The 24929-nt window shown below is 41.9% G+C and overlaps 1 protein-coding gene across 5 annotated transcripts; it reads right to left on the bottom strand.

The window, feature by feature from the left end:
* Positions 1 to 1489: 1489 nt before the first annotated feature.
* NEK3 (NIMA related kinase 3) lies at positions 1490 to 24202 on the bottom strand. 5 transcript variants are annotated; one of them, XM_045869372.3, is made up of 16 exons: positions 24050 to 24201; positions 21097 to 21269; positions 19018 to 19111; positions 18833 to 18930; positions 17680 to 17763; positions 16843 to 16910; positions 16663 to 16749; positions 14584 to 14638; positions 11600 to 11800; positions 11132 to 11204; positions 8783 to 8829; positions 5720 to 5819; positions 5058 to 5201; positions 4450 to 4584; positions 2485 to 2611; positions 1490 to 2068 (listed from the first exon to the last, which is right to left on the bottom strand). In XM_045869372.3, the coding sequence occupies exons 2-16, from the start codon at positions 21211 to 21213 to the stop codon at positions 1984 to 1986; spliced, it is 1515 nt and encodes a 504-aa protein (XP_045725328.1). In that variant the 5' UTR covers positions 21214 to 21269; positions 24050 to 24201; the 3' UTR covers positions 1490 to 1983. The 5 variants fall into 5 exon arrangements, with proteins under 5 accessions (XP_045725328.1, XP_045725327.1, XP_064442218.1 ...); XM_045869371.3 differs by having other exon boundaries at positions 8783 to 8832; XM_064586148.1 differs by having other exon boundaries at positions 8783 to 8832; positions 18833 to 19111; positions 24050 to 24202.
* Between the last annotated feature and the right edge of the window lie 727 nt (positions 24203 to 24929).

Genomic DNA, 24929 nt, shown 5'->3' on the forward strand with positions numbered 1-24929 from the left:
TGTGGTACTAGATCAGAGTCCAAGACATCAGTATGAACTCATCCTCAGCTTAATACACATACAGATGGAGAGACCCAGAAGTGACTGTAGCTGTACGTATGTGCACAGGATAGCAAACATATATGGATCTCCTCGCTCTGTCTGCTAAGAGGGCCTAAAAGCAGTGATGGCCCAGTAGCAACAAGCACACCCAGCCCCCAGATCCTGGTTTCTAAGCCAATGAAAGGAACCAAGGCTCTTTGGAGAAATGGCTGACTCTGGAGCTGCGACAGAGAAGGCTGAAGACGCTCCTGGACAATCTTCTTGTAGTACCAGAAAGGAAGGAAGGTCTCAAAACAGAAAAGAATGAGGGCATGTCAAAGGAACACAGAGGCAGCCTGGAAAACTCCCAGTGGCCAAATCTAGACCAATTGAAGGAATAAAACAAATGATTTCGCATTGGATTATAGCCCCCTTCAGGAGGTAGAGCTGAGGATGAGCTGGACCCAGTGACTCGCGTAGAGGCATTAGGAACAGTACATAAACTCTGCACTCTAGTTGGGAAATCTGTTTCCCAGGGCCCAAGAATGGAAAATTGGTAACTTTACAGTGGAGAACCTGGCAGACACTGCCTTAACCACGTGACCAAGGTTAACCACAGCAGTAATAAATCATGTTGAAATTGCATACTCCCTGATGAGAGGTGATGGGAAGGGCACCTCACCTCCATGGTATTCTTCCCCAAACCCTTGAGCTCAGTCTGATCACGAGGAAAATACCAGACAAAAAACTGAGGGACATGCTACAAAATGCCTAACTGGTATTCCTCAAAAATGTCAACGTCCTGAAAAATGACAGATGGAGAGACTGTGAGAGAGCAGAAAAGAGTCTTGAAGGATGACGAGATGTTGAAAGGTAGATAAAGTGGGTGGGGTAAAGGTCTATACCATAGTTTTTGTACCTGAAGATAAAAAAAAAAAAATGGTTTCAATCTACAAGATGTATGTATTCCATATTTCAGGAGATCCTTATTAATCATCCTGCTGTAGATTCAGCTACTTCCCCTGGTTCTTCACTGGAGCACCATTCCTCATACCTGCTCAGGCTTCTGCTGTTTGCACACTTACCTCCGTGAGATCTCCAGGGAGGAGCCTCCTTCTTCTGGAGTACAATATGTCGCCTCACAACAGCATCCCAGGATGGAATGACAGGACCCAGCACATGCGTGTCAGAGTGACCCACACAAGTTGGCATCCCATTAGTCCATTAGTTCCATAGCACTCTCTACTTTCCAATACTTTCCACCTTTGGCCTATTTCTTTCTCCTGCACAAGACTGCCAGCTTCTGACAAGATCTGTACTGCCCCACTGCCCCCCCTTCCCACAGCTGATCCTCTGACCTGGGTGCCTCTGTGCATCCTGTGAGGGGTGGTATTTAAGGATGGCGGGTCATTGGGGAAGATCATGGATCACTACCCAGAAACAGGCCTTACTGGAAAACTGCGCAACATTATTTTCCAAGTAAATTTATTTAGATCCTCAAACCTTTCATAAATGTAAAAAGAGTTACACAGCAACTAAGCACCAATCGTAACAGTGCAGAAATAACATGATGGGCTGCTGCCATGGTCTCTGGTCAGCACCTTATGAGGAAGGCATTATCACCCTCATTTTAGAGTCGTGGAAACTGGGGCTCAAAGAGTTTAAATAATTGCCCACAATCACACAAACTGTAAGCAGTAGCATCCGATTTCTGTTCCAACTGCAAAGCCTGAAGCTCAGAGCCATTCTTCCACGCCTTTTCCTTTCAGTTCAAAAACTCATGAGAGTTACAGATTTTTTAAGCCTTGTGGTACTAATCAGGAACAATTTTAAATATTCACAGTTTCCCCCTCTTCATTCTGTGCCCAAAGAAAACTGAATCCCGTGAGCTGATATTATCCAAACATTAATTCCCCACTTTAAACATCTACCCGATGTGACAAAGGAGCACTTCCTTGGGCGTTACCCATCCAACACTTCTTGCCAGCCAGCTCGCTGCTTCAGTTCTGACACCCAGTCAGGCCTGGCGTCATCCTCCTCAAAGTCCCTGTGAAGACACAATTTCAATATTAAGCCTCCATAGCAGGGGCATGGTAAGTATTTTTTGGTGGCTCAAAGCAGAACACTACCATCACAATATTTACATTTTTAAAAAATGCGCTCCATAAGGCAACTGACCAGAGGAAAAACATTGTTAGCTCTTCCAAAGGAATACTTCTTTCATGTTTCTAGAAAATTTGCCAATAAAATCCAATATATTAAAAAATACTAAGTCCAAGCTGAACGGTTGAACTCAGGAATTCTATGATAATACCGTAACGCATTACTCGTCCCAGACAAAAGATCAAGATATGACTATTCATTTGTGATGTCGAGTAATATAACCAGCTCCTGCTAAACCTGAAATTAAGGTATGATTTTCACACACAATGGCCAGAGCCATGTAGGTATATCCCAACATACGTGTCCTCTGCATCCAGTCTAGGTTCCAGTCTCTCTGGGTCCAAAATGACAGAATCGTGACCTCCATCCACACTGTCTGACGCTTCTGTTTCTTCAGACAGGGGGCCCTTCAAGAACCCTTCTGGACCTTCAGAGGAAAATTATGCCAATTTTAACAGTAGTGGCGTAATTAGTGAATGTCGGACTAAAATCCTCCAAAAGCTTGCTGGCTCGCTGAGGACAATGGTATATTTCTTTTGTAGCACCTTCCCCATTACAGAGCATGATTTCTGGCATGAGACAGGCCCGTGAAGCATCAGTATGGGTATTAAATTTAAAAACAGTACTTTCTTCAAAAGAAAAATTTAGAAAATCATAATTAAAACCTTCAAATACAAGAACCTATATTAAAGTTATCTTTGGATCGTCGTCTTCCAGTTGTTTTTCTTTTGAGCTCCCCACCCCCAACTTTTTCCCATGATGGGGAATAAAATTAGGGAATGGAGACCACATGCGTGCTTTCAAAAAATTTTCTAGATGGCAACTGCTTTCAGATTTTTGCTCACACAACAGTAACCTAACACAAAAATGTGGGCTACATCTTTACAAAATCCTTTCATAACAGACCTATGACATAGGTTTTGAACAGTGAACAGGGACCAGAAACAAAATCCAGGACCTACAATTGCTACAACAAAATTCACAACTGTTAACCTTCCTTAACACCATCCTTCTATGCACCCACCTCTGCTGGGGCACCTATGACAATCTGCGTACAGCTCTATCAGAACACAGCTCTAAAAATTCACCTACACCACTCTAAACCTCTCTCCTTGAGTGCTGGTCTCCCACCAAACTCCCCCAGGGAAGGAGCTGTGTTTTATTTATTTATTTTTTTTTAAATCTTAACCTGGCATGTTTGGCACTCAATAAATACTGACCAAATAAACAAAGACAACTAAATCTGTTAAAATAAATATGGCCAAGATTTGCCACAGCATTACACGCTCTACTGGCATAATTTATCTTAGATCTTCACTTAGCAAGATGGCTTAATAATTGAATTATCAAAATTATACACACATGTACACACCCTTAATGCAGTCCTTTGGCCTCGATTCCTACAGATAGTATTATAAAAGGTAATTTTGTGCAATTTTAGTGAAAATGTCTGCAGAAATGATAAAAAAAAATCAAATCCTAATTACTCCTCTTTCTTGAGGTCTATTCAATACAGCAGGATTCAAGCACAGAGCAAAAGAAATCTTGAAATTCCTCAAAGTTTACTACGATGGAATCTGAACTGTAAAGTCAGTAAGGCAGTGGTGTATTTGCGTGGTTAAAAATGGGCTACTCTTCAAAGTAGTCCCACAATTATTAAAACAAGCAAACAAATAAGCAATTAAAAGTAATGAAGCTCCACGGGAAATTTTAATTAGAGCTCAATACTGGCTAAAAAAGATGCAAGAAAACCTAAAATGTACGATGCTATGAATCATTTTATAACTTTAAAATCAAAGTCTCTGGGAGGGGCGAATAGGGAATTTTCTTTAAATGGGTACATGCTTTCAGATTCGGAAGGTGGGGAAAGTTCTGGAGATGGATGGTAGTGATGGCTGCACAACGGAAATACACGTAATGCCCCTGAACTGCACACCTAAAAATGGTTTAAATGGTAAATTTAGTTTATGCATGTCTTACCACACTTTTTTAAAAAATCAAAGGGGAGGCGCCTGGATGGCTCAGTAGGTTAAGCATCTGCCTTCAGCTCAGGTCATGATTCCGGGGTCCTGGGATTGAGCCCCTGGGCTCCTTGCTCCGTGGGAAGTCGGCTTCTCCCTCTCCCTCTGCCCCTCCCCCTGCTCATGAACTCTCTCTCTCTCAAGTAAATAAATAATATCTTTAAAAATAAATAAATAAATAAATTGAAGTAAAAATTAAAAAAAATCAAAGAGTTTCCACAGGTAGGTAATAGACTTGAGTCACCTGGTCTATATATTGTATATGTTTGAAACGCCAAGCTGAGATCTGCATTCTTAAGGATGTTCATCAGAGTTTCTGGAGTCTCTTTCAGCCACTGCTTACGGGTGTTATTTTCACTGTACTTTATTACAGAACCACCTAGTTGTGAAAAGGTGACAATTAGGGCCACGTAAAAAAGATTTTCAGCATATATCTTCCAGACTGTATTTTAAGCGAAGTTAATTGTATTTTCCTCTCTACTAGAATCTATTTCACTCACCTACATGAACACTGCTCTGATATGCGACACCAAATATCTTTTACAGAGTGACATTAAAACAACAACAAGAACAATCTCTAGCCCATTAAACAACCATGAGAAAATGCTCTGTAGTGGGCACCTGGGTGGCTCAGGTGGTTAAGTCTCTAACCCTTGATTTAAGCTCAGGTCATGATCTCAGGGTTGTGGGATCAACCCCCACATTGGGCTCCGCACTGGGAATTGAACCAGCTTCAGATTCTCTCTCCTTCTGCTCCCTCTGCCCCCCATCCCAATACTTGCTCTCTCTCTTAAAAAAAAAAATCACCTAAAGAAAATGTTCAGTAGTAACAGCGTTCAACTGACTACTAACCTCTCTCATCCCCGGCTACTAAACTGGAGGAGAGTATGGCTGCATTTTCCAAAGCCGTGAGAGCTGTGCTGGGGACATTTTTCTCCCACTGTTGCCTGACAGGACTTGGTGAACTGAGTTTCCTCAGATGGACTGATTTATTATCTGATTTTAAAATGTAAAAAAGTATTGCTAAGCATATTATTTATCATCTATATGAACACATATACTTGAACAACTACATAGAAAGAAGTCTTTCTTTTCTCTTCCAAACTCAAATCCACTCACAATGTTCTTCAAGTCTAAGCAGTAAAGGGAATGAAAAAAAAAAAAACCTCCAAATGAAAAGGTAATCTTTAAAGTGAATTTTTAAAAACACATATATATATTATACAATGTACAAGAATGAAGCCCCAAGAGGTTGTATATTTCTGCACATGGTTTCTATGACAGAGTGCAAGAAATACTGTTTTTTTCTAAAGGCTCTTATTAATAAACACTATTCTCTTTTTTTTATGAGTAATAAAGTATTCCTATACCATTAAATAAATCACTGGATAAGCAAACAAAAATCTGCCTGTCCACTTGTTTATGACACCTATGACCAGTAAGATGAAAATTAATATTCCTTCCATATTCCCCAATTCCTTACTTATACAACAATTAGAATTTGAATAACTTACCTTTTTCTTTGTTTACTGTCCCCAGTGTACTTTCAACTGAATTTTTATTAATGTTTTCTAAGTTAGTGTGACTGTACTTTCTAGCTTCTTCTTCCCTTGGCTTTAAAAGGGATTAAAAATACAGATTAAAAATGCTTAAAATGCTACAAACAAAGTTAAAGTAGGCAAAGTCAGCTATCTTAATTTTAAATAAAGATTAATGAATTTAAAAAACATTAATAACCATAGAACCCCATACATCACTGTATGTTATATGTCATACATATTTTTATGTAAGTTAAAAACCATATACATACATATATATTAAAGTCATATATATTTCTAATCCTGATTTTTTTTTTAAAGAGAGAGTGAGAGCAAGGGGCAGAGGGAGAGGGAGAGAGAGAATCCCAAGCAGGCTCCATGCTGAGCGCAGACTACGACACGAGGCTCAACTCACAATCCAGAGATCGTGCCCTGAGCTGAAAACAAAGAGTCCGACGCTTAACTGACTGAGCCACCCACGTGCCCCTATATTACTAATCATTAATATTGATCAATGCAAATATGAAGAGGATATATAAAATAACAGAGGTATTTGAGAGGTCTTTATAGAAGCAATGAGTAATGAAAAATTTCAGTATGGTTTGCTGTATTGGGCTTTTCATGCTGGAATATCAAAATGAGATTTTTTTTTTTAAAGATTTATTTATTTGACAGAGAGAGACACAGCAAGAGAGGGAACACAAGCAGGGGGAGTGGGAGAGGGAGAAGCAGGCTTCCCGCCGAGCAGGGAGCCCGACGTGGGCTCGATACCAGCACCCTAGGACCATGACCTGAGCCGAAGGCAGACGCTTAACGACTGAGCCACCCAGGCGCCCCTTGAAATGAGATATTTTATAAAGTTGCTATATATGGTCAAAATGTTCCCACTTCACCTGAGTGGCTCAGTCGGTTGAACATCTTGATCTCTTGATTTCGGCCCGGGCCATGATCTCAGGGTTGTGAGATCGAGCCCCATGTAGGCCTCCACAATTGGCAGGGAGTCTGCTTGAGATTCTCCCTCTCCCTCTCCCACACCTTCCCTCTAAAAATAAGTAAATAAAATCTTTAAAATGTCCCCACTTAATTTGGTATTCTTCCAAATTATCTAAGCTCCTGATTTCATGAAATATAGTAACACACTGTCTAGATGCCATTAAATCTGCATGTATTTTGAGAAGGAATACATTTCCTATGCCTAGACAGTTTCCAGCATATAGGCTCTCAATGATTTGTGGAGTGAATAAACAGTAGGCTGTAGCTGGAACTTTGTTCTTATTTCTATACAGTGGTTCTCAGACTTCACTCCCCACCGCGCAAAGGGCCCCCCCATAGACAAGTCAGAATCGCGGCGGGTAGTGGTGATGAGCAGTTTTTAAAAGCCCTGAGGGCATTTTGATGTTGCATCCAGGCCGATGGTCACTGCTGTACGGACTACAGCCTCAAAGAGCGCTCCTGGCTCGGTGCCACTCGGCTCTGCCCTCACACCGTCACACCTTGCCGGCTTGCCCGGGACCTTCTTCCTACCTCAGCTCTTCCCTTATCTGACCAATTTTCTGGCTCTCTCTTCGTTCTGCTTACATTTTACCCTCTTTTCATCTGCGAGAACACATAGATGTGTCCACTGTAGGGGGTATTAAAACGACAGGGGTGGTTGCCTGGGACAGGGGTCAGGATTGTCTGCAAAGGGCCCTGAGGAAACTTTTTAGGAGGCTGGGATTTCTAGATCTTGATTGTGGTGGTGGTTATATGACACTATAAAATTTCCAAATTCATCAAACTCTACACTAATGGGTAAATTTTACTGCATATAAATTGTGCCTCAATAAAGCTGGGGAAAAAATAGATATTCTCACACAAATAAAAAAAAAAGTACAGGGGCAGGATCTATTCCATTGTGGCAACATAATGGTGGGATGCTGTTATTTATTTACTGCCAAATCTTCATTCCAAAAAATTTGACAAGTTTAATTATTAGTACATTCCATAAATAGAATGATTTGTTGTTAGTACATTTTTTCTTTTTGGAATTAAAAGGTGGATGAAGAAAGAAAAACAAATCATGAGTAGGGCACGATTTACTGGGTTGAGCTTGACAACACTCGGAAGTAGATCCGCTGTTCTCTTCAGGCCTTTACTGCAGCTTTCGTGTCAAAGAGCTCACAGCCGCCCAGGGCAAAACAAGACAAACAGGACCTTGAATGCCAGGCTGAAAAATGTCAACTTGGTCTGTCAGATAATGGGGAGGCAGTAAAAGTTCCGAACAGAAAGATGTCAAGAGCAAAATACAGATCTAAATATCCTTTAGCCATTAAAAGGAAAATATTCTGATACAGGCTATACCATGGATGAACCTTAAAAATACTATGCTAAGCAAAATCAAAACAAAACAAAAAACAAAAAAAAAACCCTACGCTAAGCAAAAAGATACAAAAGGACAACTATTGCATGATTCCGCTCCTGTGAAATATCTGGAATAGGCACATTTATAAAGACAGAAGGTAGGATGGAGGTCACCAGGAGCTTGGGGTGGCGGTGCTGGTCGGGGAGGAATGGGGAGTTACTATATAATGGGCAGAGTTTCTGTAACAGGGTGATGAGAAAGTACTAGAAACAGAGAGCGGGGATGGTTACCCAACACTGTGAATGTGATTAATGCTGCTGAATCGTATGCTTAAAAGTGGCTAGGATGGGAAATTCTGTGTTATATATGGTTTACCACAATGACAAACAAACCAAAAGCCAAGCTAAAGCAAGATGTTCATGACTGAAAGCAGAACACAGTTCTCTCACATCTACATTGAAACCACTGGTCATCAGTAATTAAAAACAGAAAAACAAGGCACATGAACCAAATGCTCGGGGATCTCCAGCAGCTCAGCTGATGGCGGGGGTGACAGCCACCAATTACTTCTTGTGCCAAAGGCCGAGAAACTGCTGGCCGGGAGGGACCAGGCCCCAGTCTTACAAACATCCCACGGAACCCAAGAGAGGGGAACCCAAGAGACAGGGGTTTCATAAACGTAATTTCCAAGCTCTTACCATCGTGGTTGCTTCATTTTCCAAAGCTATCTTGCTTCTGCTGGGGTCTGCTTAAAAAGAAAAGAGAAGGTAGGAAGAGAAGGCATGCAGAGGCTCACGTGATTAAGTTCCTCATGTGATGTGCAGAAAGCCCAAAAGACAAACGAAGTTTTTGAAGTCCAAGAGCCAAAGCCTTAGCCTGAATAGTGATATCAAGCTTTACCCACCAGGTAATTTATTTATTTATTTATTTATTTTTAAGATTTTATTTATTTATTTGACAGAGAGAGACACAGCGAGAGAGGGAACACAAGCAGGGGGAGCGGGAGAGGGAGAAGCAGGCTCTCCCCTGAGCGGGGAGCCCGATGCGGGGCTCGATCCCAGGACCCTGGGATCATGACCTGAGCGGAAGGCAGATGCGCTTAACGACTGAGCCACTCAGGCGCCCCTATCCCACCCAGTAATTTAACAGAGGCTGTTTCTGCTGTTTTATTCCTAATGTTAACATCTGAAAGGTAGGGCATCGCGATTCACTCATGCCTGCCCATTTAGGCACTAGAAGCTGAGATACTCTGCCTCCCTGGGAGGTCACTGTCACCTCCAGCTCAGGCTAGGTATGGCGTCTGTGCTTTTCCTGACAGCTATGACAGCCCATGGAACAGGGATCCCTCGTAAGAAGGGAGCTGCTTGTTCCCTCACGAGGCACTGGTGGCGGCAGTCAGCGAGAACCCGGGCGCGATCCCTTCGGGAAAAGGGGCTGATTTGCCCAGTAGAGCCCGGCCCTCCATGCTCCTCATTCATTCAACATTGTAAAAACTTTCTGTCGAGCACCTGTGATGACAGGTGCGGAGGATACCACAGGGAGTGAATAAGACACAGCCCCTGCCCTCACGGAGCGTTCACTGTTCTGGCGGAGACGCCAGAAGACACACGGTCTGCCATGCTGGCCTTTCTCCACTGGTTTATTCCTCTTTTTTAGGAATGGTAAGACTACACTTAGCCAAACTATTTTGAAACTTTTCTTAGACTGGCTTTTATTGTTGTTGTTGCCTAGCATTTTAAAACTAATTTCCCACTACCCTGGGATGCGGACAAAAGCTACAAAATAGTACCTAACGTAAAGTTAACACTAAAGCAAACTGTGGAAACAAAGGCAATTGGCTACCCCTTAAGGAATGGAGAAAAGCCTGAATTACAAGACCAAGGGGTTTGCATTACTAAAAGGATATACAATCCTACAAAAATAACATTAAAATTGAACTGTCAGAAAACAGTAGGGTTTTTGAGTGTTTCTTGTGGAGTATGTAAGCCCGAGAATAGTGGGCACCAAACAATGAAGGTTTGCAACATGTCCCTACAGTGAGTGGATGATCTATTTCTGTCTTCTCTCTTACTCTGGTCGAATCTACCATCTTCGGTGGATCTCATCAGATGGAAGGTCTGAGTCATTGATGACAAATAAAAAGGAACAAAAATAGGGGCACCTGGGTGGCTCAGTCGGTAGAGCCTATGACAAGTCTTACTCTCAGAGTCGTAAGTTCGAGCCCCATGTTGCGCATAGAGTTTACTTTAAAAAAAAAGAAAAGAAAGGAAAGGAAAGGAACAAAAATAGCTTTGAAAAAATTAAGAGATGACAACTTCCAAAGAGACAATAAATTACATTTGAAATTTGTTCAGGATCGACTAAATATGTATAGAAATTTTGTGCAGCTATTATGTGGACAGTACACAGTTTCAACTCTTGAAAAAGGCATGCATTTATTTATTTATTTATTTATTTATTTATTTATTTATTTATTTAAAAAAGAGTTTATTTATTTATTTGTCAGACAGAGAGAGCACACGAGCAGGGGGAGCGGCAGAGGGAGAAGCAGACTCCCTACTGAGCAGGGAGCCCAATGCGGGGCTCGATCCCAAGGCCCTGGAATCATGACCAGAGCCGAAGGCAGATGCTTAACTGACTGAGCCACCGAGGTGTCCCAAGGCTCTGCTTTTTAAAATTTTGTTTACCAGATGGTTCTTTGGACACTTGAGGATAATTTCCTACAAGATTAACATTGTATTTTCATGGTTAGATTCCCAGGCCAGGCCACAGAAGCCTTCTACCTGACCAAAGGGAACATGGTACTAATAATGAAACAGAGAACAATCTTTACATCATCAAAATCTCCAAACTAGGCTCTTTGATCCCTGGAAAATTAAAAGTATAAAAATCAGCACAGAATTACATCTGAAATAGCAATAAGAAAATTTTAATTTCAGGAGATCTCTGAAATTGTCTCTAGTAACTTGGAAATGATATTTTTCTTTTTTGTTAAACTACATTTTAAAAGAAAATTGAACAAAAAGTAAGCGTTCTAAAATTCTTACCTTTTTTCCTTGGTGTACTATGCTTAGAGTTTTTGGTTTCTTCTAATACCTGCTCGCCATATTCTGTGATGATCTGAAAATTTCAAGTAGAGAATTTAAAGATGTGAGGTAAGGTACACTTTTCTTTAGACACTGCCACAATGTCATTTAATTATCAACATTTCTTCCTCACAATCATATTTACAATTGAAAAGTAAAAATGCCATTTAGAAAATACCTATAATTTAGACACACAAATAGCCGTTTTTACACGTGTAGAGAAAGATAAGGAAGGTTACACAAATTCTCCCTGTGAGTATTCTCAGGGAACAGCATTATGGAAGGGAGAGGAGGGAAAGGAAGTTTTTATTTTTTGGTATATTCTTCTGCATTATTTGAATTTTTACAAGCATGTACTACATGTTGTGTTTAAAAGATAACGAACCATTTGACCCTACTTGAAAACCACTCCCAGTCAATCTAACATACCTCTGGGGGTAAGCACTTGCGGACAAGCCGAGCCAAAGAGCCTCTAGAGAGCAGTGTTGTAGCGGAAGGGCGATGTGAGGGATTCCTTTTAAACATCTGCTTGATAAGATGCTGGAGTTCACAGGAGTACTGAGACGGCAGTGGGCCCAGGGACCCCTGACATATTTTGAGAATAAGACTTTTCCAGCTGTTTGCCTGAAACTAAAAAGTAAAACTGAACTGTAAGAACAGAGACAAGGCAAGAGTGGATGAAATTATCAGCTCAGTGGAATTTTTATGAATTAATTTAATTTTATAAAAGTATCTGCTGCCTGGTCATTCTTCTTCCCAGAGGGAGCCTTAAGATACTATTCAAAATCTTACGGTGGGTTCAGAAGGAAGGTAAACATAAATAGTGTAAAACCTTCCCATCTAGAGAAAGGGTTAGCATTGATTCCAGCTTTGGATACTTTATCACTTATAATCAATGTGTGTGCAGATACACATTTTTAACATATTTTAAAAATCAAAGTAATGCATACGTGTAGCTTTTTAAGAAGTCAGTGGTACTAACAGGCTTACAATAAGTGTAACATCCCTTTGCTTCATTCCTCCCCAGAACCCCCTAGGCCTGCCCCCTTGTGATAGGCACTCCAGACTATTCCAGCTTTAAACGTCTACTGCCAGATCCCTTTTACCTTTCATGTCATCAAAGTAGCTATTAAAATTTGACAAGCAATAGAATGGGAATCAAAATGACATGCCAGAATAACATGTAAAAAAATCTTCACTGTAGAATAAACACCGAAATTAACATTAGGTGTTAGTCTTGGTGATACTTATGTAAGAGCATGTTCGCATTCTGCCTTGGAAATGCACCCTATTGATAAAATATGCAAGTGAAGATATGAAAAAGGAAAAAAAGTCAACAAATAACAAGGGAAAAATTCAGGTAGTGAAAAATGAGACTGAATCTGCTTTGTCTCTGGCTTTTGAAACATTATACCAGGTTTCTGCATTTCTTAAAGGTTTGAGAACTACTTTTGCCTCAAAGCAGATGAGAGAACAGATTGTGTGCCAAATATCAGGGCACTTAATTCTTATTCTTGTTAGAAAAAATAAGAACATGTATATGAAAGTTCACCAAAAAAAAAAAAAAAAAAAAGAATCAGGGGAATAAAGAATATAATAAGATACTGGAGTTTTAAAAATAATCTTATTTGTATAAAACAGTGGTTCTCCACTTGGGCTGCATATTAGAATCACCTGTTTTAAAGATTTATTTATTTATTTGAGAGAGAGAGAGAGACAGAGCAGGTGTGAGCAGAGAGAGGGAGAGGCAGAGGGAGAGGGAGAGAATCTCAAGCAGACTCCGAGCTGAGCTGAGAGCCCCACTCAGGGCTCAATCTCATGACCCTGAGATCATGACCTGAGCTGAAACCAAGAGTCAGACGCTCAACCAACTGGGCCACCCAGGCACCCCTAGAATCACCTGTTCTATAAAACACTACTGTCCAGGACACCCTCATGGGTTTCAATTCAATTAGTGTGGCATGGGCCCAGGCATCGCCATTTTGCAAAGTCTCCCAAGTTGTTCTAACGATGCAGCTGGCGTTATAAACCACATACATTCGAGGAAGACAGCATGTGGTTTCAGTGTGAGTGCCTTTCACCTAGTGGTGGTGAAGGCTTTTTCTCCATCATTCACTCTCATATTTCTCAGGCCCATCTGTAAAGATGCTTGCCGGGGGTGGGTGGGGATGGGCGAAACAGGTGGAGGGGATTAAGAGGCACAGACTTCCAGGTATAAAATAAATAAGTCACAGGGATGAAAAGTACAACACAGGGAATATAGCCAATAATATCGTAATAACTTCATATGGTGGCAGACGGTAACTATGGTTACCGTGAGCATTTTGTAATGTATGTTAAGTGTTGAATCACTATGTTGTGCACGTGAAACTAACATAATACTCTATGTCAACCATATTTCAATTAAAATTTAAAAAATGAAAAAATGCTTGGTTAGAGCTAAGTTTCACTCTGTACCCAAAGGACAGAATTTATTTCTATGAAAAGCTAAGACTTAATAGGGACGAGTGCTATGATTGTTCGTTCTGTGTAATAAATAACTGCTAAATAAGCCGGCCAAATTATTTAACCTCTTTTTTGTTAAACTAATTCTTAAAATATCTTGAAAAAAATAAATATAAAAATGATTTTTTTTTCACAATAGCCAAAAGGAGAAAATAACCCAAATGTCCAACAACAGATGAATGGATAAACAAAACAAGGTATAAACACATAATGGAATATTATTCAATCATTGAAAGGAATGAAATTGTGACACGTGGTACAACATGGATAAACCTTGAAAACATTATGCTACATGAAATAAGCCAGACACAAAGAGAAAAGTACTGTATAATTCCGCTTACATGAAATATCTAGAATACGCACATTCTCGGAGACAGAAAGTGGATTAGAGGTTACCAGGGGCTGGAGGGGAGGGATGGGGATGGAAACAGGTATGAATTCATCTGTTAGAAGGCGGAGGAGGGTCAGTAATGGATCCTCCAGACCAAGAAGGTACTTTAATACTGAAAAACAAAGCAAGCCACTCCATACCATTTACGGAGAGTTTTATGCAGGGTAATTACCGACAGGGGCAATGGGCTGGGGGCAAGACGGGCAGGGGAATGCAGGGCTTACACAGCTATTCTCTGCCCTATTCTCCACCCCTTCTCCACAACTATCTGGACCTTAACCCCCAGCTTCTCTGAAGGGAGGGGCATGGTGGTGAGGTCACGAGTTAGTTATCCAAAGTGATACCACCTGTGCACCAGAGGGAAGAACAAGATGGCAGGCCAAAGATGGAGTCAATGCTGTCAGCGCTCCTACAGCGTCCGAGGGAAGCACACAGCCAAGTGGAATCTGGCACATTACTAAGGACTTAGCCAGATATGACAAGAGGCTGCCTTTTCCATTTTACACACCATACTTACTGGATGCTTAAGGGTACAGAGCTCATACAGAATGCATCCCAAGGACCAGATGTCACTGGAAGCATAAAGAAGCAACGTAATGACAAATGGGTTATGAGTGATTATATGAAATATAAAAGAAAAGAAAAACGAAAAATTACCTTTAATAAGAATAAAAATCACCAGTAATTCCTAGCTATTAAAATAAAATACATAAGTGTGATCTAATACTTAGGTACTTACTAACAGTAATGTTCACAGTAAAACTCTCTGCTCCCAAGCCCCTACCCTCCAAATCAGGGTGGTTCAGATATCATTTCAGCAGCATTTGGTACGGGAGGGAGTATTCGTGGACTCAGACTGGGATAGCTGGAAGAAGGGCTTTAGGAGTCATTCAGTGTACCTTCCACCCAGACCATCTGGGAGCAACCCCAGGCCTTTTGATCACACCTCCTGATAAATAGCTCTTTACCTTGGGCACAGCCTGTGCCCCTGTTGGATGGCTCAAGGAATAGTGGTCTTCCTTATCAAAGCCAAAATGTGTCTTCTGGGAACCCTCATCCTTGTTAGCTCTACATTCCCAAACGAAGAGAATAAGACCACTCATTCTTCCACAAAACAGTTCTTCAAAACTCAGGCAGGAGTCCTATAGCTTGCCCCATACGCCCACCCTTCTTCATACAGAGCATTTCTGTTTCCTCCATCATTCTCATTACCTAGTTGTCATGCCCCAGACTTTTTCTACGTGATATTCTTTGCATTTTAACTAATGGCTTTAATCAATGGTTTCCCCCAACTTTCGATTTTTTTAAAATTTCAAACGTACAGAAAAGTAAATGTCCACATGCTCTTTCTTAGACTCCCCTACTGTTAAATTTGCCACGTTTGTGAGCTGTTGCCCTCTTCCATATATATCTGAACTTCTTGAAAAAAAGACTGCAGACACCAAAGACTTCACCCCCAAACATGTTAGCATGTATCTCCTCAGAGCAAGGATACTCTCCCTCATAAACACAATACCATTGTCATATCCAAGAAATTTAACCTTAATTCAATAATATCATCGAATATTTGTCCAAACTCAAATTTTCCCAATTGGCCCAGTAAGTTCCTTTATAGCTACTCTGTCCCCAATGCACTCAATTTTACTCTTAAAAGAAACTATTCAGTATGGATTATCATATTCTTTCCAGAAATCAGCTCGACAGAAGGTAACAAGAGCCTGTAGGTGTTTCTATTTCTAGGAATTCATGCCAAGAATGTGTTACAAAATAATGGCCTATTTATGTACAAAGGTCTATTAATCACAACACTGTTTATGATACTGAAAATTGGAAATATATCATTAGACCAACAACAATATTTGTGAAGACTTTAAATATGTGGTGATATGAATATGATATCATATAAAATTTTTTAAAAAGCAGGATGCCAAGTTATATATAGAATACATAAACTAGGTTTAGGGGGGAAAGTGAATGGATGGAAAAAACACCAAAATGTTATTAACAGCAGTGAAAAAGTAGGTGACTACCATATCCTTTCTTGTATATCTCTGTATTTCCAATACTCCCCCTGCTCACCCACTCCATCAATGGGCACGTTATTACTTATAGTCAGAAAAATACTATGTTTTAAGTCATAGGGTCTTAACACCATCTTCTTTTAATTAATGAACCTATCAGTCAAGTACTTATTACCAAGTCCTGCCAATATTAACTCATTGACATAATCCAGTGGTTCCCGAATTTTGCTGCATACTGGAATCATTTGGTGATGCTGGAAAATTACCGCTACCTGCTTCCCACCTGAGCTGCGGGACTTTTACAGGTGAGAGCAGCAGAGTGTGAGAAGCAGTCATGTCATTCATACTGTTCCCTAGAAATGACTAGCCTTTCCTTTGGCATTTACATTTAGCTCCTTTCAGCTCTGATTAAAACAGTTAGAAAACTGTGACTTTCATCTAGAAGCCTGGGCGTTTAGATTCTACACTGCTTTCAAATATATTTTTCAAAAACCAAACCTGACTTGTCGGCTACAATGCCTGTCACCAAGCAGTCATGCCTGGGACTTCTCGTACCAAGTGAAAACATTACTTACCTTTTATTGTTGTAAGGCATGTTCTCCCAAATTTCTGGCGGCACGTAATAAGGTGTTCCCACATATGTACAAGCAAATGCCATAGGACTAAAACCATAAAAAGGCAAAGCACAATTACAGCGCATTCCTGAATAATGGATATTTTGATTGCTGTCACTACTACAGAATAGATATACATACCTGGAGAGAAGACGGGCAGATCCAAAATCTCCCAGTTTTACTTTTCCATTTTGGGTGAGGAAGATGTTCTGCATTAAAAAAGAAGGCTGAGATCATGTCTTGCATCATTCACCCACAAGGCAGAGATCTCCGGAGAAGCTGTCTTTCAAAGCCTCCTGATGATGGAGATTAAGGGTAGAGATGCTGACAGCTGAGTCCCGGAGCGGAACAAAAAAGGGTAAGATACGCTCTTGTTCCTCTGCTTGGGAATTCAGGATCACTGCTTAGAAATCAAACAAGTGAGCATAAGATTTTATCGGCAGACGGGCACCTGGGTGGTTCAGTCGGTTAAGCGTCTGCCTTCAGCTCAGGTCATGATCCCAGGGTCCTGGAATAGAGTCCCGCATGGGGCTCCCTGCTCAGCAGGGAGTCTGCTTCTTCCTCTACCCTTCCCCCTGCTCATGTGTGCTCTTACTCTCTCTCTCTCTCTCAAAAAAATAAAATCTTAAAAAAAAAAGACCATATCAGGCAGAACCTGATGAAGCGCCTGGGAATGTGTCAGAGGGACTCCATGGGGCAGGTCCAGGTCTCGACGATTTACCTTCTGAGAACGTATGGTCTGGTCTTAGTCAGCACTCGCAAAGAGAGCTTGAAACCTATTAACATACACTAGTAAAGAGATTTAATGATCTTTCTCAGGTAGTACCTTACTTGGCTCGTATAAATATTAGGTTGACAAATGTTTCCAGGCTAAATGAAAATGTCCCAAAAGGAAAGAGAAGAACACAGACAAAAGACCGAGTGGAATAGTTTTTGTTTCTGTTTTCGCTTTTAGGCCCCAAAAGATATTCCACTTACCTTGGACTTGATATCTCTGTGTAACACACGTTTCTTGTGAATGTGATTTACTCCAAGGCACATTTGTGTAAACCAATTAAGTATCTGTAAGGAAAGAGCATGCAGTAACTACAGGAATGCAGTAACTGGTTCGTGTTAACCCCAAATCCCAAAGAATCGTCTCCAGGCATTAGTTGACCTGGATTTTCCGTAATGTAAGTACAGAACCCCTAAAAATTACATACTTCAACTAAGACTCCATGTTGCCTGGAGGAATTCAGAAAAACTGAATCCCATGTTCCATCATCTTGTGTATGATCTAAATAGCAATTTAGTTCAATAAAACTCCCACTATGGTTTTCTTGAATTCAACCAAACAAAAGTATTTCTTAAATATATATATAAAGGTAGTTCACCACTAAGGAATGAGTATGTTACAACTTTCTGTAATCATTATGTCAGATTTTCATTTGCCTTTTCAGAATGTTAATTTATTAACATTAAAAGATTTCATTATATTGTCAACCATCCTGTGAGTCAGCATTTTCTTCTTATAAATCCCTAGTCAATAGTACTCAGAATTTCTAAGTACCTAGGGAACCTATAATTAAATATCAAACTGATTTTTTTTTTCTTTTTTGCTATGGAGACTCATTCATTTGAAGCCAAGGTTGATCTCCTTCTCTGGAATCCATATTTTTAACAACACAACTTCTAAATAAAAATATTTATACCAAATGCTTTTATAACACGTTATACCCTAAATCAAACTAAGTCCCACTCAGGGTGTTTATTTAAATATTTTCCTTAGTCAAGTCATTCCAGTAATATTTAATACACAATTTTCCTTTAAAAAGGCAGGAAGTACCAGACTTAAAGGAAAGTGCTAAATTGTAAAAGGAAAAAGTGTGAGAATAGGTATTCCCATCACACAGGAATTTGGGCTTCATTCTTCTGATGCTCTAGTCATGCAAAATAAACTGTCTTCTACAATGTCAGTACAACAAAATTTAAAATTTGAAATATATAGAACAAAATAGGAGTAATATCATTCTGAAACTCTTCTAACACATAAGTTTTATTCCTTGATATTTTATAAACATATCTATTGAACTTGCTGAAAATACCTCAGGCAGCCACCTCCTGTACACAAAACAGTAACACCATATCTTACCATATCTTCAGGAAACAACTTTCCTTTCTGATGCTTTATCTTTTGCATTAGGTCCCCTCCGTCACAATATTCCATCACAATATACAGGTGTCCCTCAGCTAAAACAAACAGAAGACTCTTGAGGAAAGCCTCGTGGCCATAAAATAAATTCCACAATGTATTTATTTGGGGGAATTCATATTTACCTTCAAATGATTCTTGAAAGGCAACAATATTGGGGTGTCTCATTTTGGCTAACAGAACAGCCTCCTTCCTAGAATTCTGTGTACCAGAGAGAGACTAGAAGAAGATTTAAATAGCATAAATGGAACACTTCATTTTAAAATGGATAGCTTTGAGAGCTTTATAGAAATACAGTATACAGTTGACCCTGGAACCACATGGGAGTCAGGGACAGTGATACCCCGCCCCGTGCAGTCGAAAATCCACTTGTGACTTTTGACTCCCCCAAAATGTTAACTACTAATAGCCTTGGAATAACATGCAGAGTCAATTAACATATATGCTGTTTGTTACATGTATCATATAATGTATTCTCACAATAAAGTAAGCTAGAGAAAAGAAAATGTTACAGGAAAATCACAAGGAGGCGAAAATACAGGATTGTACTGCATTTACCAAATGCAAATATTTACAGGATTGTACTGCATTTACCAAAAAAATCTGCATATAAGTGGCCCCGTGCAGCTCACACCTGTGTGGTTCAAGGATCAAGTGTGGTTTGTATACGTCAATGCCAAAGGCAGTTTTATAGCAACGCACTGTGACCCAACTTATGTTTATCAAACTCTAGGAGAAAACGTGGTGATTTTTCAATTATGGCTACATGCTAAAGCTGACCCCTTATATCCTTACAAGTATAGAATGTAAACCGGTTTTCACATCATCCTCATCATAACTGATGTGGAGAGCCAGCATGCCACTAACCATAGTATATCCCTAAAGAAAAACTAAGGCTCTCATGTCTTACTGTCTGCATCACGTTTCCAGCCCACTGGCCCAGATGAAAAAGAGACTGGTTTGTTAGTGCAGTAAGGATGGAAGAAGATGGTTTACAAAGCTAGTTTCCAAAACTGTTTATCCCCTAACTTACTCTCCAAGCACAAAATCCCGAATGACTTATCTTTCAATTAAGAAACTGCTGTTGGGGGCGCCTGGGTGGCTCAGTTGGTTGAGCGACTGCCTTCGGCTCAGGTCATGATCCTGGAGTCCCTGGATCGAGTCCCGCATCAGGCTCCCTGCTCAGCAGGGCGTCTGCTTCTCCCTCTGACCCTCCCCCCTCTCATGTGCTCTCTCTCTCAAATAAATAAATAAAATCTTTAAAGAAAGAAAGAAACGGCCGTTGGAAAAAAAAAGGAATTAAAAAAAGATATTTAAAAAGGGGGCGCCTAGGTGGCTCAGTAGGTTACGCCTCCAACTCCTGATTCCAGCTCAGGTCATGATCTCAGCGTCTTGCGATGGAGTCCCCTGTTGGCCTCTGTGCTCAGCGGGGAGGTTGCTTGAGATTCTCTCTCTCCCTCTCTCTTTCCTGCTTGTGCTCTCTCTCTCTCTCCAAAATAAGCAAATCTTTAAAAAAAAATGCAAATTCACAGGCCCATCTGGACCTATTCAACCAGAAACTCAGGGGTGGGCGCAGCAATCTAGGTTTTAACCTCCAGATGACTTTGAAGCCCACTCGAGAATCACTAAAAGAGGTCAAGAACACCATGGGGAAATAAATACTTAGAATTCTGAGAATTTTATTAAAATGTATTTTTAGAAAATTGATTAAGATACTCTTAAGCAGCCTCCATGGCACAAATTCTCTCCTGTGACAACTATGATAAACAAGGATAAGGCAGCACCTTCCTCACCTTCCAGGGAGATAAAACCCAAAACTGATCCACAAAATAGCTTCCCTGATACCAAAGGTTACAGGTTAGGATTTTGCTCTTCACTGTATTTTTTTATGCTCTGTTTTCATTAATATGGCACCTGAGCTGCTTCTGGCAAAGCTTCTTACCCTCTTAGGTAGGCAAAATTGGAGATTATTCATTGAGATAAAATAAACAGCAATCGCCACCTAGACTATTTTTCTCCCTTTGTGCTAATCACAAAAATTACCTAAAATCCATATAAAATACATCAAGGTCTTGTAAAGCTAATGAATAAACCCATTATATCTTTTGCACGAAAGAGCAATTCCATGTTAAATCTCAAGAACTCATTTTCCTGGGCAAATTACATGTCCATTTTCAACTTGAGCTAATGGCTTCAGCAGTGACCTTGGGAAGCCTTATTTCCTTCATGGCAAATAGCTGATTACTGCTTTCCTGCTGAACCAGAAGGGCTCGGCCGAAGGAGCCCTCTCCGATCACTCTCAGGACCACGTAGCCATCCATGCTGGGGCACCACGCAGTCCAGCTCCACCAACACGGTCACCACGACCTCTCCCAAACTGTATTCAAAAACAGAAACGTTGACAATTAAATATATTTTCTTTTTTTTTTTTTAAGATTTTATTTATTTGACAGAGAGAGAGAGAGCGAGAGAGGGAACACAAGCAGGGGGAGTGGGAGAGGGAGAAGCAGGCTTCCCACCGAGCAGGGAGCCCGATGCGGGGCTCGATCCCAGGACCCTGGGACCATGACCTGAGCCAAAGGCAGACGCTTAACGACTGAGCCACCCAGGCGCCCCAGACAATTAAATATATTTTCAAAAGGCAGAATGAATTCAAAGTAGCTCAAAATCACCACGATAGGACAACAGCAATTTATTCCTTTATGGGCTGAACAGCTAGACCCTGAGCACCCATGCCAGGTTTTACAATCCTGAATACAAAATACATTTACAGACTGTACTGCATTTATCAAAATAGCCGCATATAAGTGGCCCCGTGCAGTTCAAAGCTGCGTTGTTCAAGGGTCAAGAGTGGTTTGTATACGTCAATGCTAGAGGCAGTTTTATAGCAGTGCACTCTGACCTCTCATGGTCCCTGCTAGCATGCCTGCCCCAAAGCAGATGGGACCTCAGACCTCAACAAATGTAGGGTGATGAGTCTTACAAAAAGAGTTATGCTGGCATATGGCAGAAATATCCAGAGGAGTCGGGAAAATGATATTTAACTGAAGCCTGAAGGATGAATGGAAGTTGGCTAGGCAATGGGGGGAGGGAGGGAGGGTGATGTAGGCAGAGGGACTGGCCTATTTAAGAGCAAAAGAGATTGTGTTCAGTTCAAGGAATTGAAAGAGGACTGTCACAGGCTGGTGAGGCAGACAGGGCCTTATCTGAAGGCCACTGTAAACCAAGCTCGGGTTGCTGGATTTTATCCTTGGGGTAATTAATGTGCTGTCTCTGAAGGATTTTAACCAAGAGAGCATATTAGAAAAAAATCACTCACTATAGCTGCAGAGCAAAAGGACTGCACACAGGAGAGAACAAGAGGGCTGGAGTGGGACTCCAACAACAGAAAAGGCGGGAAAATGGCGATGGAGTGGAATGGGGATGGTGGCAATGGGGACGAAGAAAACGAAAGGAAATATGTGGAAAGAATTGGCGAGATTTTTGGTGACAGATTTATGGGGGACAAGCAGGGAGAAAGGGAAAAGGTAGACCTCCCAGGTTTCTAGTGTAAACTGGATGAATGATACCATTCCCTGAGAAAAAGGAAAAGCACAATGGTTGTGAGTGTGTGTGTGTTTCACTTTTCTGGCAGTGGGAGTGTGGCATGGGTGCCGAATGGCATGGTGAAGGCAGACATTTGTTCCTTTTAGGATCATGTTGAGCTGGAGATGCCTGGGATTAAGAAGAGATAAGCAGAGTCTTTGAACTTCAGTCTCCCTTTCTGTATTTCCCAGATGAGGCAGCTAGCTGGATTGGTTCATAGGTAAAGGAGACTGAATATAAAGTTCCTAACACTTTGCCTGGTACAGAGGAGGCCCTGGATAAATGGTAGCCATTATTATTATTAAAACCTTAGCAACATGATGCATTAAAAAACAACAACAACAATGGAATGAATTAACTTAATTTTCAGAAAGCCTACTTGTAGTGTTTGGTTTTTTTTCTAATCACACCACAAAGAATTATGAGGCACAGAGAGCACGGCAGGTAAAGCAAAAATCACAAACTAAAACATACACTACAGCAACCTGTAAAATGTCGTTTGTATTCATGTGTGTCATAGAACCACCCTGCAACTTTAGAATTAATTTCTCCATATTAACCAAATTAGAGGCATTGTGTTCAAAAACAATTCTTTTCAAGAACAGTCAGGTCTTTCAGTGTATTTAGGGATCTGAAAGAAAAAAGTTAGTTGCCACTATTCTCACTGGCCCTTGGTAATACCTGATTTAACGAGGCGGCCAAGGGCGCCTGGGTGGCTCAGTCGGTTAAGCGTCCGCCCTCAGCTCAGGTCAGGATCCGCCCTCAGCTCAGGTCATGATCCCAGGGTCCTGGAATCGAGCCCCGCATCAGGCTCCCTGCTCCGCGGGGAGTCTGCTTCTCCCTCTCCCTCTGCTGCTCCCCCTGCTCCTGCTCTCTCTCTCAAATAAATAAAATCTTAAAAACAAAATACAAAATACAAAAAACAAGGAGGCCAAGTTTTCCCATATTTCTATTCTTTTATTCTTCAGGGTCTTTATTCTATGTCATGGACAGTAACCGATAAGCAAGAACCACCACTGACTTTTCTTAGCTGAAAACCAGTATTTATTTGGTCCTTTCTGCCCACATCTGCCCGTTCGTTACTCAGTACGACAGCCGTAAGATCAGTAAAAGACCTGTATATACTGAGCGTGACGGAGTCCCTTTGCATGCTCCTCCCAGTCAAACACGAGTAAAATGATTTGGAAATGGCCAGAAGTGGGCTCACGGGGGAGAAACCTTGGCGCGCAAGCTGAGAAGGCATGCACGCGGGGACCGCACCACGGGGGAGGCCGGCGGCGCGCAAATCCTTCCTGCCGGGGACCCCGCGCCGCCCCCAGGCTGCCCCCAGCGCTGGACCCCGCGCCGCGGCGGGCGCCGAGACGACAGAGGCGGCGGGGGCGGGGGGGGAGCCTGCGGGCGAGCGGCCCAGGCCCGGGGCGGAGCTGGGGCGGGGATCCGAGAGCGCCGAGAGCGGGTCTCCCACTCGCCCCCACCGCGCGGGGGCGCCGCCCGCTCCCCAGGCCCCAGGCCTCCACCACCGGCCGCGTTCCTTCCTCCAGACGCTCCCTGCCCGGCGGCGGGACCGCTTACCGGCTTCCCCGGCGACCGGAGCCGACCCCGGCGTCCCCGGACTAGCGCGTTTCCGCCGGGCGGGCCGGCAGGTCGTCTCTCGGGTTGCCGGTGAAGGAAGGTTCTCGGGTTGGGCGGGAGGCGCTGTTATCGGAGTAGCCGGGCCTACTAAGGGCGCGTTTTAAAACTGTTGCTCCATAGCGCCCTAGAACAATGCCAGTATTTTTGAGGGAAAGTGTCTCCCAGCAACATGAGTTTTGCCTGCAGGTTAAGCGGTAAGTTTCTCGGGCTCAGCACTCCGCTTACTAGGTGTGGGATCTTGGGCAAGTGTGGAAGGCGCAACAGTGAGTGGCCCCCGAAGAGATGTCCACATCCTTCTCCCTGGAAATTGTGGGTGTTAGGTTCCATGGCAAAGGGCAGTTAAGACTGCAGGTGGAATTAAGGTTGCCAACCGGCTAACTCTAAAATACGGAGATGATTGGATTTTCCGGGTGGGCACCTCCAAGTGGAAGAGAGGGGCAGAGTGGGGTCAGAGAGACATTTGAAGATGGAGGATAGGGCCACCAGCCAGGGAATGCAGGAGGCCTTAAGAGGCTGGAAAAGGGGGCGCCTGGGTGGCTCAGTCGGTTAAGCGTCTGCCTTTGGCTCAGGTCATGATCTCCAGGGTCCTGGGATCGAGCCCTACGCCTGAGCCCTGCATCAGGCTCCCTGCTCACCAGCGAGTCTGCTTCTACCTCTCTCTCTGCCCCTCCCCACCTGCTCTCTCTCTTGCTCTCTCAAGTAAAACCTTAAAAAAAAAAAAAAAAAACTGGTAAAGGCCAGGAAACAAATTGCCCTCTTGAACTTCCAGAAGAAACACAATCCTGCTTATATCTTGATTTTAGTCCAGTGAGATCTAATC

The sequence above is a fragment of the Mirounga angustirostris genome, unplaced genomic scaffold (assembly GCF_029215605.1).
Source record: "Mirounga angustirostris isolate CCGP_5_RB_7025 unplaced genomic scaffold, mMirAng1.0.hap1 SCAF_3, whole genome shotgun sequence".
In the NCBI taxonomy this organism is placed as follows: Eukaryota; Metazoa; Chordata; class Mammalia; order Carnivora; family Phocidae; genus Mirounga; species Mirounga angustirostris.